This window comes from Tiliqua scincoides, chromosome 6, assembly GCF_035046505.1.
Source record: "Tiliqua scincoides isolate rTilSci1 chromosome 6, rTilSci1.hap2, whole genome shotgun sequence".
Classification (NCBI taxonomy): domain Eukaryota; kingdom Metazoa; phylum Chordata; class Lepidosauria; order Squamata; family Scincidae; genus Tiliqua; species Tiliqua scincoides.
Genome location: NC_089826.1, coordinates 3,472,501 through 3,489,945, shown reverse-complemented (window position 1 = coordinate 3,489,945; position 17,445 = coordinate 3,472,501). Strand labels below are relative to the sequence as shown.

Here is a 17,445-nt window from a genome sequence, read left to right as displayed (position 1 = left end):
TCCTCATCCTTCTTGTGACAGTTATTTTTGTGCAGGAAGACTGATGATATTGCAATAGGATGATTGATAAGGGAACATGGAGTTCAGTACGTGGTGCCTGTATGGCAAGCAGGGCCGGGAATGATATCTACCGATAAGAACACCGTGAGGCCCAACAATTCCGTTTGCAGAGTGTTTTCCCGGCTGGCTATTTGTACGGGGTGTGATGACCAAGAGCTAAACAAACCACCCACGTGTATTTGCTTTTCAAGTCAAGCCACTTGTGTGAGAGCAGGGGGGCTGAGTACCAGTGACAGGACACCAGCTTCTCCTATGCCCTCTGCCCTTCCCGTAAAAATGTAAGCATAAAAAGTGAGTATAACAATTAGTGAAAGGAACTGTTGGGAAACTAATAAAAGATCAGTGCAAACCACATTGGAGTGGGAAAGACTGACAAGGTTTACCCTGGTGCAGTGGTGTAGCTAGAGGGGGTGCAAAGCACTAAGTTCTGCAGGGGGCCTCACCGCAGCATGCAAGCAGCCCCCCCCCTTCAGAGCCAGGCGTATGCTTCCATTTTGCTCCCACCTCTTGCAATGGCTCCGAAGGGGAGGGGCTGATTGCACGCTACGGTGAGGCCCCCTGCAGAACTTAGCGCTTTGCACCCCTCTAGCTATGCCACTGCCCTGGTGCCTTGCTTCCTGCAGGTGCAGGAGAACAAAAATGTGCAAATGTATGACATTCAGTATGAAAATTTTCTTTCTTGACTGTAAGGAAATCACATGTTTTGAAAGTAACTTTGCATCCCACCAGATTTCATGAGAGTGACTTGCTGATTTGACTTTAAAATGCAACCATAACAAAAAAAAAAAAAATGCTGCCTTCAGAGTGATGCTGAGGTTATGCTGTGAAAACTCTGTATGAAAAGCTCCCAGGTGGATGTTTAGCTGTCATCCACCCGTCCTCTCATTTATTCAGTATATTCTGTTGCCTATAGCAAACTGATTGGCTGCCAATATGTTTCTGCGACAGAGGGGACTTGCACACCCAGGAGCATTACTGAGGAGACTTATGTGCCACACCTGGTGACATCTCCAGCTACATCTCTGTGCCTACTTGGAGGACTTGAAATAGGAACTATGTTTATATGTTTCTTAAGATTTATTGGATAGCTCAGAGCCCAATCCTATGCATGTCTACTCAGAAGCAAGCCCCATTGGAGTCAGTGGGGCTTACTCCCTGGTAAGTGTGGATAGGATTGCAGCCTCACTCTTTCCCAGGAACAGGACAGACTTGTGTTGGAAAATATACAGTCTGTGTTTATCTTGACAGCTCACAATCAAACATATATACAGGAAGGCCATGGGTTAGTAAAGGATGGGGAAGTATCCCTTCTGGATGAGACCAGTCTAGGTGAGTGTCCTGTTTTGCACAGTGGTGAACTAGGTGCCTTGGAAGTCCACAAGCAGGGCATGATGATCTGCAGTCTATCCCTTGCTGCCTTATATTGAGTCAGGATCATTGGTTTATCTCCTTTAGCCCACTATTGTTGACTCTATGGACATGTAAAAGCCCTTTGGATCAGACTTCTCCAGGTCTATGATTGTCCTGCTTTCCAGAGATACCATCAGATGCTTCTGGCAAGCCCACAAGAGACCTTAAAAGCAAAACAGAAAAGAAGGGGGGGGACACCAGGAATCATATATCCAACCCAAATCCTTCCCATATTGTCTTGATTCTTTGTATCTCTCTATCTCAAAACTGATAACTTCACAGGGGGCCTGTTTTCATCAAGACCACAAAGTGAGGGAAGAGAGAGGGGATTGAATGCCACCTTCTTGCATGCTGTGGTCTCAGCAGTTATCACATACATGCACACACCCACAACTAATTTTAATTAAGGGGAAACTGCATGCAAGCTCAAGTTACATGTTAGTGAAATCACAGCTCTTTGCCCCTAAGTTTACATTTGTATTTATTTCAAATGCAAGTATTCTAGGCCGTCTTTCAGTCCCATGGAAAGCAGCTTACAAAGTTTTGTGAAACAATATTCTAATAGATAACACAATGTTGTAATACGGTAAAAGCAGTGGTGTAGCTAGAGGGGGTGCAAAGCACTAGGTTTTGCAGGGAGCCTCACTGTAGTATGCAAGTGACCCCTCCCCTTTGGAGCCAGGCGAAGGCCTCCATTTTGCTCCTATGCCTGGAATGGCTCCAAAGGGGGGGGGGTGTTCTTGCACACTGTGGTGAGGCTCCCAGCAAAACTTAGTGCTTTGCACCCCCTCTAGCTATGCCACTGCAATAACAGAATATGAACATTTTGGTGCTCAAAAATCAACTGTGTCCTGAGCATTTGCTTCACGCCTTCTTCGGTGCCTCCAAGAGGTTGGAAATGCTTGGAGCTGTTCATTTGCATTCAGCTGATTGTGGGCAAATGTTGACCTGCGTTTGCCTTTTGAAAGAAGCTTGATCTATTGTACAATCAGTCTCCAGGAGCAGGTTTGCAGTCCATATTGCTGCCTCAGTCATTGATTTGATTCTTTCATACTCCACAGGGCAGGAAAACCAAAGGGGAGGCTTCATTTAAAACTCTGGTGGCACGTCTTCCGAACTGGTACTGTGAGAACCACTAGAAAGAACCCAGGAAATGTACATTCTCTGATCAACAGTTCCAGGTATGCCTTGCCCCCACATGAAATGGGAGTCTGAGTACATGACCCCTTAATGTTCACATAAGTGCATTTACACATTTGGGCACTACAAAGGCGACACTGTCTGCCCTCCACCCCCATAAGAAGTTTAATTTCTGGAGATCCTGGAGAGGGAGTTGAACTTGGAAGAACAGCAGCACTGTCTTGGCTTCTCACAATGGTTGGCAACCTTTAGTCTCGAAAGATTATGGTATAAGCCTACAGCACTTGTTATTCCCAGGCGGTCTCCCATCCAAGTACTAACCAGGCCTGACCCTGCTTAGCTTTTGAGATCAGACAAGATCGGGCATGTGCAGGGTAATGTCCTGTGCATTTTCCCTCTTTTAAAGTGACTATTGACTTGAAAGTCATTATTTTGGATTGTAAACTGCCTCAGGCTGCAACCCTATACACACTTTCCTGGGAGTAAGCTCCAATGACTATAATGGGACTTACCTCTGAGTAGACAGGCATGGGATTGGGCTCACAGCTGTGTTAGCAGATATATGCTGTAGCAATCAGTGAAGTTTCAAATCAACAAGGGACCAAAAGCAGAAGGCAGAGATCCTTGCTGGCAAATAGGGAATTTGGAGCATTTGCTAAAGAGGCAGGTTGGGAGATTTGGAAATCTGTTGCCAAGGGGCTGGGATGGAGCAGTGGTGTAGCTAGAAAAAGTGCAAAGCACTAAGTTTTGCCAGGAGCCTTACCGTGGTATACAAGCAGCCCCTCCCCTTCGGAGCCAGGTGTACACCTCTGTTTTGCTCCCACTGCCTGGAATGGCTCCAGGGAGGTGGTCCCTTACACGCTGCAGTGAGGCTTCCTGCAAAACTTAGTGCTTTGCACCTCTTCTAGCTACGCCACTGGGATGGAGTCCTCAGTTTGGGGGAAATTCAGACATTTTGTGGGTGAGGCAGGTGGAGAAGCATGGAAGAGGCACAGTAGAACTCCACTTCAAGGAGTTCAAGACGCAGGACCTGCTAGGGGATACAAGGGGGTGTCCACCATGAGCTTTCCCAACAGGATTAATCACCTCTCACAGGTGCTTAATGTCTGTACTGTTTGCTCTGCTGCTTCAGTGAGGGAAATGCTGTTACTGTTTTTCTCTGCTTTTCCCAGGCTGTGAAAGCAAATAGTGGCCATCTGATATTCCTTTGTACCATAGTTAGTAAGGGAGGAGGGAGAATTGCCCAATGGTTTTGACAAAATAAGAGAAAAAGGGATTTCAGTTATGCTGGAACCATTTCCACTGCCCCTTTCGAGCGTAGGAAATACCAAGAAACTACTGCTGGATTTTTCAGTGGTAATTTAACTCGGAACTACTTTGGAAGTTGTGAGGATCCAACAATAGAAGGCACTCAACCAGCATTTGAACAGTATGGAAAGATGGAGGGGTTGGTGTAAAGCAGGGGTGTCCAAAGTTTTTGGCAGGAGGGCCACATCATCTCTCTGACACTGTGTTGGGGGGCCGGGGAAAAAAAGAATTAATTTACATTTAAAATTTGAATAAATTTACATAAATGAATATATCAAAGGTGAACTTATATGAATGAATGAAGGTCTTGCAATAGCTCAAGGCCTATAAAAGCCCTTGCACAAGGCAAGGCTGGCCTTTCCTTTGCTGCCTCTGCTGCATCACAGACGTGAAACAGCAAGCGGTGGCGGGAGCCCTCATCCCACAGCTCACGCAAGAGGTCAAAGAGTTACCCTCACGCTAACAGCAGCTGCGTCGGGCCAGTGGGGGCTCCAACAAATCTCCGGAGGGCCAGAGGCTCATTGGAGACTGGGGGTCCCTGAGGGCCGCACTGAGAGTCCTCAAGGGCCGCAAGTGGCCCCAGGGCCGGGGTTTGGGCACCCCTGGTGTAAAGGTAGGCGATTACAGGCAGCTCCCCATGCTGGGGAAAAGCAGCCCTTGACTCTCTTTCATGTTTTCCCTTCCTCTTGGTTGGCAACCTTCAGTCTCGAAAGACTATGGTATAAGCCTGCAGCACCCGGTATTCCCAGGCGGTCTCCCATCCAAGTACTAACCAGGCCTGACTCTGCTTAGCTTCCGAGATCATGGTATAAGCCTACAGCACCCGGTATTCCCAGGCGGTCTCCCATCCAAGTACTAACCAGGCCTGACCCTGCTTAGCTTCCGAGATCAGGCGTGGAAAGACTATGGTATAAGCCTACAGCACCCGGTATTCCCAGGCAGTCTCCTATCCAAGTACTAACCAGGCCTGACCCTGCTTAGCTTCTGAGATCAGACGAGATCAGGCATGTGCATGTTTTCCCTTCCCCTGCACCATGATTTCAGCTCACCTCCCACTTCCTTTTCCATCTTCAGGTCCCAGCGGGCTTTCCCACTCCTAAGCTTTGTGGTCCGATCCCCTGGCCCCTCATAAGCCCATTACTATAGAAGCTGGAAAGGACACAGGAGGGAAGGGGGCAGTGGTCCTAAAGGTGAGAAGACGGAAAGCTAGATATCAGAGAGTGTGCAACCTGTATAGAAGTGCCAGAGGCTGCAACGTAGGCCTGGAGGATGCTGTGTAGGTCAGCCAATCAGGATCCAGAAGATTGAGAACTCTTATTCGGAAGGAGTGCTGGTTGCTCCAGAATTTGATACTATTTTTTCCTGAGTTGTATTTTTCTCATCCAGGGACCGGAATTTCATGGGTTTGAGCAAGAGAATTACCAATATTGGTTAGCTGGAATGTGTTCAACATGCCTAGGATACCCCCTCCTAGGTCGTACTCTGAACTAGGGTGGGTCTTGCACACCTGAAGCACCAGCAGGCTTCCATCAAGTATTCTCGGACTTTCCTGTAGCCAAACACCACGACGTAGGAGCTGGCTGAGTAATAAATGGAGGACAGCATGCCGTAGAATGCGCTGAGGACACTGCTTTCAAAGTTGCCCTTGATGTAATCAGAGAGGATGGCAACCCAGACCATATCATTGGAAATCCAGCAGACCACATAGATGGAGAGCAGCGAGAGCAAGATCTTGGTGGCCTGGGCTGTGTGCTTGTTCCATCCGTTGTCAGCGACAGTAGAAGCTGGCTTCACCTTCCTCCCGTGCTTCCAGAGCAGGTCAATAATGAATCCGTTGAGGACAATAACCAGAGTGATAAAGGCAAGGTCCAAGCTGACTGATGCATAGGTGGTGAACCTCAGGGCAAAACTCTCTGTGGATTGTAAGCACGATGAGGTGACCAGGAATGCGACGGTCTTGTTTCTCCTGGGCAAGGTTTTCTCATACAGCAGATAAGGGACATGTAAGACTATACTGAATATCCAACAGCCGACAAGGGTGGTATTGACATATTGCCCCTGGTGCCTGTGGATGAACTTGGACCACCGGCGGTTGGGTCTTCGAATCTTGATGAGGTGGAGGAAGCTCAGGTTCACCACAGACCAGATACTGATCAACCTCAGCGTGTGGTATGTATAGAGCAGGATCCTGCAGCCCATGTCGCCAAAGCCCTTCATGCTTCTGAAGACCAGTAGCCCAGGAATGGCTTTGTAGCAGCAAAGGAAAAAGTTCACCAGAGCCATGTTGACGATGATCCGGTCCAAAGGCTGAAGCGCCTTGTGCCGGATTGCGTTGCTGCTGAAGGCGAAGAGGACAGTAAGGTTACCAATCATGCCGACGAAGGATAACATGAAGATGAGGATGGACGTGATGAATATGAGATCGTAGGCCATGCTGACCCCGTATCTTTTTCATTCGCCCCCTGACTGGATCTCAAGGCCTTTCCTCTTTGATAGGTTCTGGTAATATCATTCAGCTTCCTTCCAAGCCGACCAAACCCTTATCTTTCAGGAGGGATATTTTCCCCCCCAAGCTCAGGAGATGTACGAGCTCTTCTCTCTCACACGCTGGCTCACACACCCCTCGAGTTGCTCGGGGCCTGATTACTCTGCTGTTTGCCTAAGCTTTGTTATCTTCTTTTGCTGAAAAGGGTCAGGTGTAAAGCACATTAGCCAATGACTGATATAAAATGTACTAAGAAGACAGGGGGCGGAGGGGTGGGAAGGTAGAGGGATGACCAGTTCTGTACACAGGAGCTGATCAATATTTTTTGGCGTGCCAGGCACTAGATGCAAACCCTCCCTAATTTATTTTTTCTTGAAACTTAGTGGGATCCTTTTTTAAAAGAAAGTAAACTATAAGTAAAGTAAGTAAGAAAGTAAGAAATAGCAACGGTTGTTTTTGCTGCTGTTTATTCTCTTGTTTCTGTTTGGGTGCTTAGAACCCACTTTGAAGTGGATGGGCTGCAGCTCAGTAGAATAGCAATGGCTTTGCGTACAGAAGATCCAGGCAGGATTGATCCCTGGCAGCATCTTCAAGCAGGGCAGAGCAATCATTCTCCCCGAGACCCTGGAGAGCTGTTGCTCGTCACTGTCAACGAGATTACAATACTGTAATATTGCAACAATATGGTTAAGGCCGGTTCCTGTAAAGTTTTCAGGGTTTCTGGTCCTTAGGGTTAGAATACTCCAGGTGCATAAGAGCTGGAAATATTTTTTTAAAAAAACAACAAATGCAAATGATATCTGGAACTTTACTCATTCTTCCAAATCCCTGGGGCATTTGGTGGGCTGCTGTGAGATACAGGAAGCTGGACTAGATGGGCCTATGGCCTGATCCAGTGGGGCTGTTCTTATGTTCTTAATGAAGAGCACCCCAAATCTGTTGCACTCCTTGCCACCATTGCTGGTGCAAGCTGAATTGGGCAATCTGTGGGGAGCTATAGCCATGGAACTCCCAAGTTGCATCTCACCTAGCCCTCAGGTTTTGCCTGAAGGATACCCAGGGATGATCCCACTTGCTCTGTTGCTTTGTAACCTTGTTGTTGGCAACCTTCAGTCTCGAAAGACTCTGGTATCGCGCTCTGAGTGGTGGTCCTGGAACAGCGTCTAGTGTGGCTGAAAAGGCCGATTCAGGAGTGACAATCCCTTCCACACCGGGAGCAAGTGCAGTCTGTCCCTGGTCTGTCTCCCTGGCTATGGGCCTTCCTTCTTTGCCTCTTTGCCTCAGTCTGTTGGCCAAGTGTCTCTTCAAACTGGGAAAGGCCATGCTGCACAGCCTGCCTCCAAGCGGGCCGCTCAGAGGCCAGGGTTTCCCACCTGTTGAGGTCCACTCCTAAGGCCTTCAGATCCCTCTTGCAGATGTCCTTGTATCACAGCTGTGGTCTACCTGTAAGGCGCTTTCCTTGCACGAGTTCTCCATAGAGGAGTCCCTTTGGGGAGAAGGGCGGGATAAAAATAAAGTTTATTATTATTATTATTAGAGGAGATCCTTTGGGATCCGGCCATCATCCATTCTCACAACATGACCGAGCCAACGCAGGCATCTCTGTTTCAGCAGTGCATACATGCTAGGGATTCCAGCTCGTTCCAGGACTGTGTTGTTTTGTAACCGTGCTCAGGAAAAGCCACATTGGTGAGGAAACAGCAGGTGGAGAGACAGGTTTCAATGGCACTTTTGGAAATAATTCTTCCTTTCAGAGAAATATGCAGTCCCTTGCCTTCTCCTACAGCCAGATGCTGTAAAAACAAAACAAAAAAAATTGGCACCTGGCTCCAGAATTATGGGGAGGAAATGTGCATTGGGGATCTCTTGGAAACCCTGCAGTGTCTTTGTGCTTGGTTGCTGGGAAATGTGTGGCGCATGGAAATCTTGGTTTGAAAAGCCACTGCCAGTGAAAACCACATCATTCAGTCCTTGTTGCTGGGGAAAATGCTCCAGAAATTGACTGCCGACCTTGCTTACATTTTGCTTCCCCCCCCCCCATGTTGACTTTCTCCAGAATTGGACCGGCAGTGGGGTAGGGGTACCAAACCTCCAGAACTGACGCAGAGTCTCCAGAGATCGGCACCCAACTCCAGGAGATGACTGAAAGAAGCGCTGGAGATGTCAACGGCCTCCGTGTCTACCTGGCATGATCTCATGTTGCGTGTGCGTGTGGGAGGGGGATCTCCAGGGATAGTTTCAGTCAGAGTTGGCGATCCCAAGTGAAGGAACTCCCGAGAGATGACGCCGGGTCAAAGGTCACTCATGGCTGGGATTGAACTCAGGCCTCCCCTACCCAAATTCATGTCCAGCAGCAATTTCTCACACGCAAAATCTTAATTAGTTTGGTCTCGAATCAGCCGTTTTCTTCAAGGCAGCCTGTTCAGTGTATCGCCAGAAGCCAACCATTTTGATTTCAGCAGCCTGTCCAGCAGATCCTTCACAATTTAGAGAGAACAGACAAGGCTTCTTGGTCTCCCCCAGTAGCATAGTCAGGGGGCGTGCACGGAAAGTACAGCAGGCACTGCAGCTTCCTGTGTAGTGTCTCCTCCCAGTCACCATCAGAGCCACTCAGGACAGTGATGGCAAGGTTCCATTTGGAGCCGCTTCAGAGGAGGAGGCAGCAATCAGGCTGCCACCCCACCATTCCTTCTCCTTTGGAGGCTCAAGGAGAGCTTCCAAAGGAGAAGGAACGGGTGGCCTCTTCCTCCTCCTCCTCTTCCTCCTCCTGGTGTGTCCAAAACACAAGGAAGGAGGGGGGGGTGCTTCAGGATTGGGCTGCCACCCTGTTCCTTCCTCTTTGATTGGCAACCTTCAGTCTCGAAAGACTCTGAATCGTGCTCTGAAAGGTGGTTCTGGAACAGCGTCTAGTGTGGCTGAAAAGGCCGATTCGGGAGTGACAATCCCTTCCACACCGGGAGCAAGTGCAGTCTGTCCCTGGTCTGTCTCCCTGGCTGTGGGCCTTCCTTCTTTGCCTCTAAGCCTCAGTTTGTTGGCCAAGTGTCTCTTCAAACTGGGAAAGGCCATGCTGCACAGCCTGCCTCCAAGCGGGCCGCTCAGAGGCCAGGGCTTCCCACTTGTTGAGGTCCACTCCTAAGGCCTTCAGATCCCTCTTGCAGATGTCCTTGTATCCTTCCTCTTTGGAGGCTCAACAAGGAACGGGGACAGCAATCAGATTTGCAAAGCTGCCATCACCACTTCCTGTGCTGGGAGAACCCAAAAGTGATATCATGACACCAGGCAAAGTTGCAGCGTCACCACCCCGGGCGCCGTGGCCTCGAGTCATGCCTCTGCTGTGAATGGTCAACCATCTGAGAGATGAGATTCTTGCCGCTCACACATGGGCAAAGCATCACTCCTCAGCCTCAGTTTCTCACCTGCAAAGTGGGCACAAGAAGGGCTCGCCTCTTCATCGACCACCTCGAAAGCCCACTTAGTTACTTCATGCTGAAAGGGAACATGTAGCATGGTTTAAATAGCAGCCAATATTTTACACGATGCGCTTTTTATGCCCTGCCTCTGATTGTGCCCCCTGCTTCCCCACTTGAATTCTTCAACCAATTGCTCACTAATCAATAAACTTGACTTTATTCCAATGCACATTCCAGAGAGCGGGTTTTCTTTTCTTTTCTTTTTTTAAAAAAAGAGTTAATGTTTACTTTCAAAGCATATTTGTGAGAATATTGTGCTTTCCACCTCTGCGTCCTTGCACCCCCCCACACACCCAGTCTTGTCAAGATGTGCATGTGACATGCAAAGTTAATTGCTTTGTGACGAGCTGCGTTTTGAAAATGTGATTTTAATTAACGAAGCGCGCATCACCACAAACATATGGGAGCAGCCGGAGAAACATTAACACATTAGCAAAAGGGGGGAATTGTTGCCAGGCGCGCTTGGCTGGCAACCTTCGCGAGGCGGCTGACTCAGAGCACTTCACTTGAGAGTCTCTGAAACCAGGCTGCACTGCTCTAAGGTTTACTCAGGAGGAAGTGCCGCTGAATGCAGTTGGGTTTACTTCCAGACAGGGTGGATTGATTAAATGAAGGCCACTGAAATGATTGAAATAAATTTTTAGAAACCCATGTATTAGTTGGACCCTTCTTAAATGCAAGTGCGTACAAGGGCAGGAGGTCTGGAGGGTAGAGCCTCCCTTAGCCTGAAGATAACATCAGAAGGTTGCCAGTCCGAGGACACCGGCAGCTCCCTGAACGGCTCCCTGAACGGAGAATGGTGAGACCTTGAAGCAGCTGACAAGCCCAGCTGAGTGATTCCACCTGCTCTTGGTGTGAGCAAGAAGCGTCTTAGTTGCCCTCCATGTGAGAGGTGGAGATGCTGTCAGCCTGCCTGGGAGAACTGGAGGCCAGAAGTGAGACCAAACCAGGAAGGTCCATTCTGAAATGTGGTTGGTTCTTGAAAGAGAGAACCTCTAGGACTGTAAAAATCCCCTTGAGGGATTTAGAAACGCCTGCCTATGTAAACCCCCTTAAATAAAGTCAGAGGAGTAATCCGATGACCAGAAAGGCGGTATAGAAATACCTAGTTATTTATTATTTGTTTATACTCACTGATTGATTGACTGACAGAATAAATTTTATTTTAGATACTGACTGAGCAGCTCAGATCCTTCCTAGGCATAAAAATGCCCCTAGGATCTGGGCAACAGGAAGCCATTTTTAAAGTGATGATTTGTTTAACAAAGAGAGAGCAACTGTACCTACTTAACCCAACAGTGTCCCTTTTCTTCCCCACCCCCCACCCCGCCCGGCTACTGCTAATATCTCTTGTGTGCCTTATTTTGAAAATTGTGAGCCCTTTCAGTGCAGATAACCATTCCTTTTGTACTGGAAACCACTTTGTGAACCTTTGTGGTTGTGGAAAAGTGGCATATAAATATTATACAAGGAAACCCAGATGGACAATACCTGCTGTGCTTTAAAACACACACCACCTGCACACATGGGAGAAAATGACTTGTGCTGGCATCCTGTGTTGTGACCAAAGGCACTGCTCAGCAGCAGTGGTGTAGCTACGGGGGGGGGCGGCACGATAAGTACTATGGGAGCCTCAACACGCCGTGTGAGCAGCCTCTCCCTCTCGTTGTCGGAACCATTCTGGGCAGTGATGGCAACGCAGAGGAGTGCAGAGTACCGGGGACCGAAAATGATGTCATGAAGCAGGACGTGACATCATTAAGCATGTAATGACTAGAAATAAGTTCTCGCCTAGGAACTCATTCATTGCAAATGACAGGCAAATCTTGATCCATCCTAAAGTATGCAAGTCAGCAACTTGACGATGCCTCAAAGAAAGCAATTTGACTACATGCAGGACAGACAAGGAAAGATAGCAGGGAATTTTGTGGGTCATGGAGAGACTGCACCAAAGAGCAAGAACAGACATTGGTATCTGCTAAATTCAGTGGGATGTACTGCCTGAGCTGTGGGGCAAAAGAACCAAAACTGGGTGACTCTCCTGATCCCAGAAGGTTCTCCTGGAAAACACACCCTACGAGGAAAGGTTGAGAGAACTTGGTATGTTTAGCCTGGAAAAGAGTGGGCTGAGAGGGGATATGAGGTTTGGACAGTTGGGGTGATGGTATGCCCATAATTTGGAGGATTAAGGTTGATCTTGGGCCTCCGCTAAAGCAGTTCAGAAATAGATTCACTCCAGCACACACAACACTCACACAAAGAAGAAAATCAGCAGTACTGATTGTGTTGTTTCTTGTGCGATTACCCCTTTCCCTCCTTTCTGACTTGGACTTTGCCGCCATCTAGTGGGTATTTCTGGTTTACTACAACAACAAGCAAACCCTTATTTAGTTGCTTATTTTCATGCACATCAATTAGCTCTTTACATGTAAGGGTTCCTAGATGGGACCAATAGCAGAACTCGCTGTTAGATTGTACATTATGCACAATAGGAAAATATGTATGACATGAATTGGACTCTCTTTTAAACACTGTTCAGAATGAACCGCTCTGATTTAAGGCTAGCCCAGCCTCACTTAAAGTGCTGTGTCCAGTGGCGTAGCTACTGCAAAGCACTAAGTTTTGCAGGGAGCCTCACAGCAGTATGCAAGCAGCCCCCTCCCCTTCAGAGTCAGGCACATGCCTCCGTTTTGCTCCCCCTGCCCAGAGTGGCTCCGAAGGGGAGGGGAAGGGTTGCTGGTATGGTGCATTCAGGTGCCAGCAAAACTTAGTGCGTTGCCCCCCCTCTAGCTATGCCACTGGCAGGAAAGAAGGTGCAGATGGCATGAAAGAGGTGCTTGACCCCTCCTGCACGCAAGGCTCCTTCTTCCTGAAAATGCCTGGCCCACCCCACCCCCACCCCAGTCAGGCTCACAGCCTGATGGGAAAAAAAGTTAAAAACTGCTCAACAGGGTATTTACTGGGAGGAAATTGACAGGAGAAAGAAAGATTAAACACCCACCAATTGAGCTTCATTGGCAAGCGTCCCCCAACTCCTGCATTATGCTATGAGTAAAATAAGGAGTTGGGCACTATGTCCCCCTTGCAAGTTCCAGGTTGGCCCTTGGGACAGGGAGGGAGCGAGGGTGACTAGCTCTCATCAAATTCAGTTCACAGGAAATAATGACAGATACAACCTCATGATGGCAGCAGAGTGCGCTGCTAGGAGACAAGCCTGCTGGAAGGGGGGAAGCTTTTCTAAGCTTGGCTGGAGAAGAAGCAAACCCAGGTGTGCCAAAAAGCAAAAAGGGTCAGGATAAATGTGCCTCTCCTCAATGTAGCAAACTAGATAATGCATTAAGAGGGGATGGAGGGCTTTGCAAAAGTAGGCAGTCGCATTTTCCAATCCCTGCAAGGTTAAATAGTGCTCTAGTTGTTGAATTACGAACATGCAGCAGTTTTTGCTCACCACCACCCCTCCCCCAAGTGGGGCAGGTGTATCTACTCTGTCATGAACTCAGCCACTAGCAGCAATGTGGACACTGACACCGAAGGAGAGAGAGTAGGGGAGTCCGGAGGGCTAGTAGTTTAGCCTGCAGAAGTGCTGGATGGGGTCCTGGCATGGGATCTGAGTCAAATTTCAGGGACCTCCCACTTAGCCAGATACCTTCAAGATGGACCCTGAGTGGTCAGCATCCTCTGCTCAAAGGGTCAGCTTATGGATGCAGAGTGGGTGGGTGACAATGGAGAGAGGGCAGAATGCAAGGCACCAGGCCAGGGGTCTGATTCTTTAAGGTTTGCCATGTCTCAACATCAGTGGGGTGGAGCCTGGGAGGGGTAGTCTGGCCAGGGAGGGGAAAGGCAGAGTCAGAAGAGACTTCTTCTTCGCTCTTGGAACTGGTGTATTTAGTGACCTGTCCATGGTCCTGAAAGACTTGACTTGACTGCCTTTGCTTCCAGAATCCTTGACAGTGGGTGAAACTCCATCTAGGTGGACCTCCAGGAAGTTCACAGTTCACTGCAGGTGAGATATGAATTGGGGAATCCATTTAGCTGCCATCATCCTAGGTGTATTTAGCAGCCAGTAGCCCAGACTTGTCCTTCTGCATGTTACAGAAGGGTGCATCAGGGAATCTTTGCACTGGGTTGGCATCAAGAAGCACAGTTGGTGACGATCGCATGATAGCGAAACATTGAACATAATAATGCAGGTTTGAACCTTCATACATTATGGGGAGAGCCACACAGACAGAAGACTATCTGCAAAGCACAGGTGCAAATATGCCCTTAGGAACAGAACTTAAGAACATAAGCTCTCTGCATAAGGCCCAGAGCCCATCTAATCCCTGTATCTCACAGCAGCCCACCAGATGTTCAGGGAGTACATAGACACCTGCAGTCTGGTGCAACTCCTCTGCATCTGGCATTCTGTTTACTCTTGTACCCCCCAACGGAGGGTGCAACTTGGGTTTAACCTGGGCCACTTTATTAAACACAAACAACCAATTTTTAAAACATGAAACCTACTGAGCACACTGTCTCTCCCTCTGGGGTAGGTTTAAAAAATGATGAGTGAGCAGCTCCACGTACCCATCATGGCTTGTCACCAGTGATGGAGTTTTCCTCCAGAAATCTATCCAATCTTCTTTTAAATGCATCTAAAGCAGATGCCATCACCACATCCTGTGGCAAGGAGTTCCACAGACTAATGACATGCTGGATGAAGAAATGTTTTGTCTGTTTTATCTCTGCTGACACTCAATTCTAGTGGATGCCCCTTGGTTCTGGTGTTGTGTGAGAGGGAAAAGAGCAGCCCCCTATACACCCCCTGCATAATTGTGTATGTCTCTTGGCAGAACTTGTTTCCACTCTGAGCAGTATGATGAAATAAGAAATAAGCAAAGAAACCCAGTGTTGGTTGGTAATATACAAGTCCCTCGTAGTCCATGGGTCCTAACATGTGAACTTTAATTAATGACACTTGTATGGATTATTAAATAATGCTTCTCCATCAGACTGTCAAGGAGCAAAAAAACACTCTTCAAAAGGCAAGGTTGCATTTTATCTTCCCATAAAGCCAATAAAATCTGGCAACATTCGGAGATAAAGGAGGCAATTTTGAGAGCTATCTGCAGCTTTTATAATGATAATATTAAAAAAAAAAATGCTTCCAGAGGTTTAAGCAAGTTGGATTTTTGTTTTTATGGGTCATTTAACATGTAGCAGTTTAAATTGCTAGTTGCTCTGCAGTTTGACCCTGTTCCCCCTGGAGATCCAGCATGAAATGGCCCAAGTAAAGCTGTACAGATCAAAATACAACTGCGAAGTGAGTGCAAAACAGTTACCTTCAATCTCCGTTGCTGGAAGGATTTCATTTTGAAGGTTGCTGGTTTCGATTCAGATAACTTCTTTAGGCACACTCAGTCATATGCACACCCCAGGAGGGTTTTTGTCCTTTTGTTGACACACACACACACACACACACACACACACACACACACACACACACACACATACACACACACACAAAATTCAAAATAGAAAAGATAGAAAGCAGTATCACAATATCTTAGCATTTACACAGTATCCAACTGATCAAAACCAAATTTTCAACCTAATCTTAAACCCAGAAAACCTCAACAAAACAGACCCAACACACAGCAGGACTCAGGATGAAACTCTAACCAAAGTCCTGCTATGTCTTGGTCAAACTACCTATGGTACAACCTGATCTGATGTCTTTTTTCTTTTCCCAAGAGCATCCACTTGAGGGGTTGAGGGAGAAGTGATTTGGAACAGGTTCATAGCAGACAAGCCACTGCAGTGACTTCAGCCCTGTGTGTGGAAGGCAATGTCACAAATACTTGCATCCTTTGCCACCCCAGGAGCCAGACAGCAACCACTACAGCTCCAACTGAAGGGTCATTGAAGTTCTCTCCAGATTCAGCTCCATGAAACCAGCCCCTGCAGTTTTTGTTCAAGCCGGGCAGTTCTGAACAATGAAAGGAGTTACCCCAAGGATTCAGAGGCAGAGCTGGTTTGAGCAGTGGCGTAGCTAGAGGGGGTGCAAAGCACTAAGTTTTGCAGGGAGCCTCACCGCAGTGTGCAAGGGTCCCTCCCCCCTCTGTTTTGCTCTCACTGCCTGGAATGACTCCAAAGGGAAGGGACCTGTTGCACGCCGCAGTGAGGCTCCCTGCAAAACTTAGTGCATCGCACCCCCCTCTATCTATGCCGCTGGACCTTATTCCTCAAAAATGGTTTTAAACCACAGAATCCTGCTGTCCAGGGGTGTCATGAATATGTACAGTTTTGGCCTAGTAACATGTAAAGCCTGAACCAAGCTAAAACAGTAACACAGAAGTGGCTTGCAGTCCTAGCTGCTAAGAATCAATGGAAGGTGATAATGTAGCACCTAGGCAGCCAGAAAGACGCCCATCAAGGATGGAATGCAGCTGTAGATCTCCAGGGGGGAGGGAAGAGCTGAGAGGGCTAGCATCCAGCCCCACTTCCGGAGGACAGGGTCTTTTGGTCTTTGTCTCTTGGTGAGATAGGTGGTGGGTGCACATCCTGCCCCGCCAGGACCATATGGCCTCTTAGGTAACTGACCTGAGGATCTACAAAAGAAGCTGACCCAGGTGAGAGTCAGAGAATAATAAAGTTAGCCAGTTAGCTTTGTTGTTTTATGCTGATATGTTTCCTAGAAGTTTTTATGCCTCTAGCATTTGCTGCCTTTTGTAACTTTTTGTAACCCTATGTACTTAATAAAGTGAAAATCCTTTTACCAGATTGGTTCATTGTCTGTTGGGGACAAAGGTTCAGAATCCTGCCTAGCCCTTCAGCAAGCTACCAAAAATCCTCATTGTGGACTAGTAACTTGAGGACTGAGACTTTAAGTAAAGAAAGTGCTCAGTGCCTGCAAGGGATATAGTTAAGCCTAGAGGGTCTCCGTGTCCCTGGACTGAGGCACTGGCTCTTACAGGGTGGTGGCAGTACTACCGAACAGGGATCTTTGAGGGCTCTAGGGTTCAGAACCAACAACTCTGAGCACCCAAAACCCTGGGGGTGAGACCAAGTATAAAACAAGGGGGTTGGATTAGGAGACTTTGTGGACTCTCATTCACCTCTAGAATTTCAAATTGCAGAGGTGACACTTTGTTCTCTTGGGTGCTTTCCCCCTCTAGGAGCAAAAAGCACCATTATCAGTGCATTGTTGATGAGAAGCACTTACCTATAAATGCACAGCATCATTACTGACAAAGTACACCTTAATTTGCAGCCTTTGTTCTTGCAGCCCCAGTTCCCATTTTCCCATTACCAAGTGAGAGATAAACCTCAAGTAATCAGCGCACATTCTTACTTGAAGCTTCCCTCTTGGAGGAGGGGGAAAGAGCCGAAATGGTTGTAATCTGACTGCATTCCCGGGATCAAGTGCAGACTTTTCAGGCTGTCCCGGGTGTGGTGAGCTTTATCATACACATGACAAAGCTTGGAGACAGGCTGTACTACTGTTAGAAGTCCTCAAAAGACTGTATCATCAATCCATCAGCTTTGGCTCCCTCATAATGTCAGAAAGTCCATTCAGAGTGAAGACCG

The 17,445-nt window shown here is 47.8% G+C and overlaps 1 protein-coding gene across 1 annotated transcript; it reads right to left on the bottom strand.

Annotated features, from left to right (window-relative positions):
* Positions 1 to 5,388: 5,388 nt before the first annotated feature.
* Positions 5,389 to 6,351, bottom strand: LOC136655383 (olfactory receptor class A-like protein 1). Its single transcript, XM_066631781.1, has one exon. The coding sequence runs from the start codon at positions 6,349 to 6,351 to the stop codon at positions 5,389 to 5,391; it is 963 nt and encodes a 320-aa protein (XP_066487878.1).
* Between the last annotated feature and the right edge of the window lie 11,094 nt (positions 6,352 to 17,445).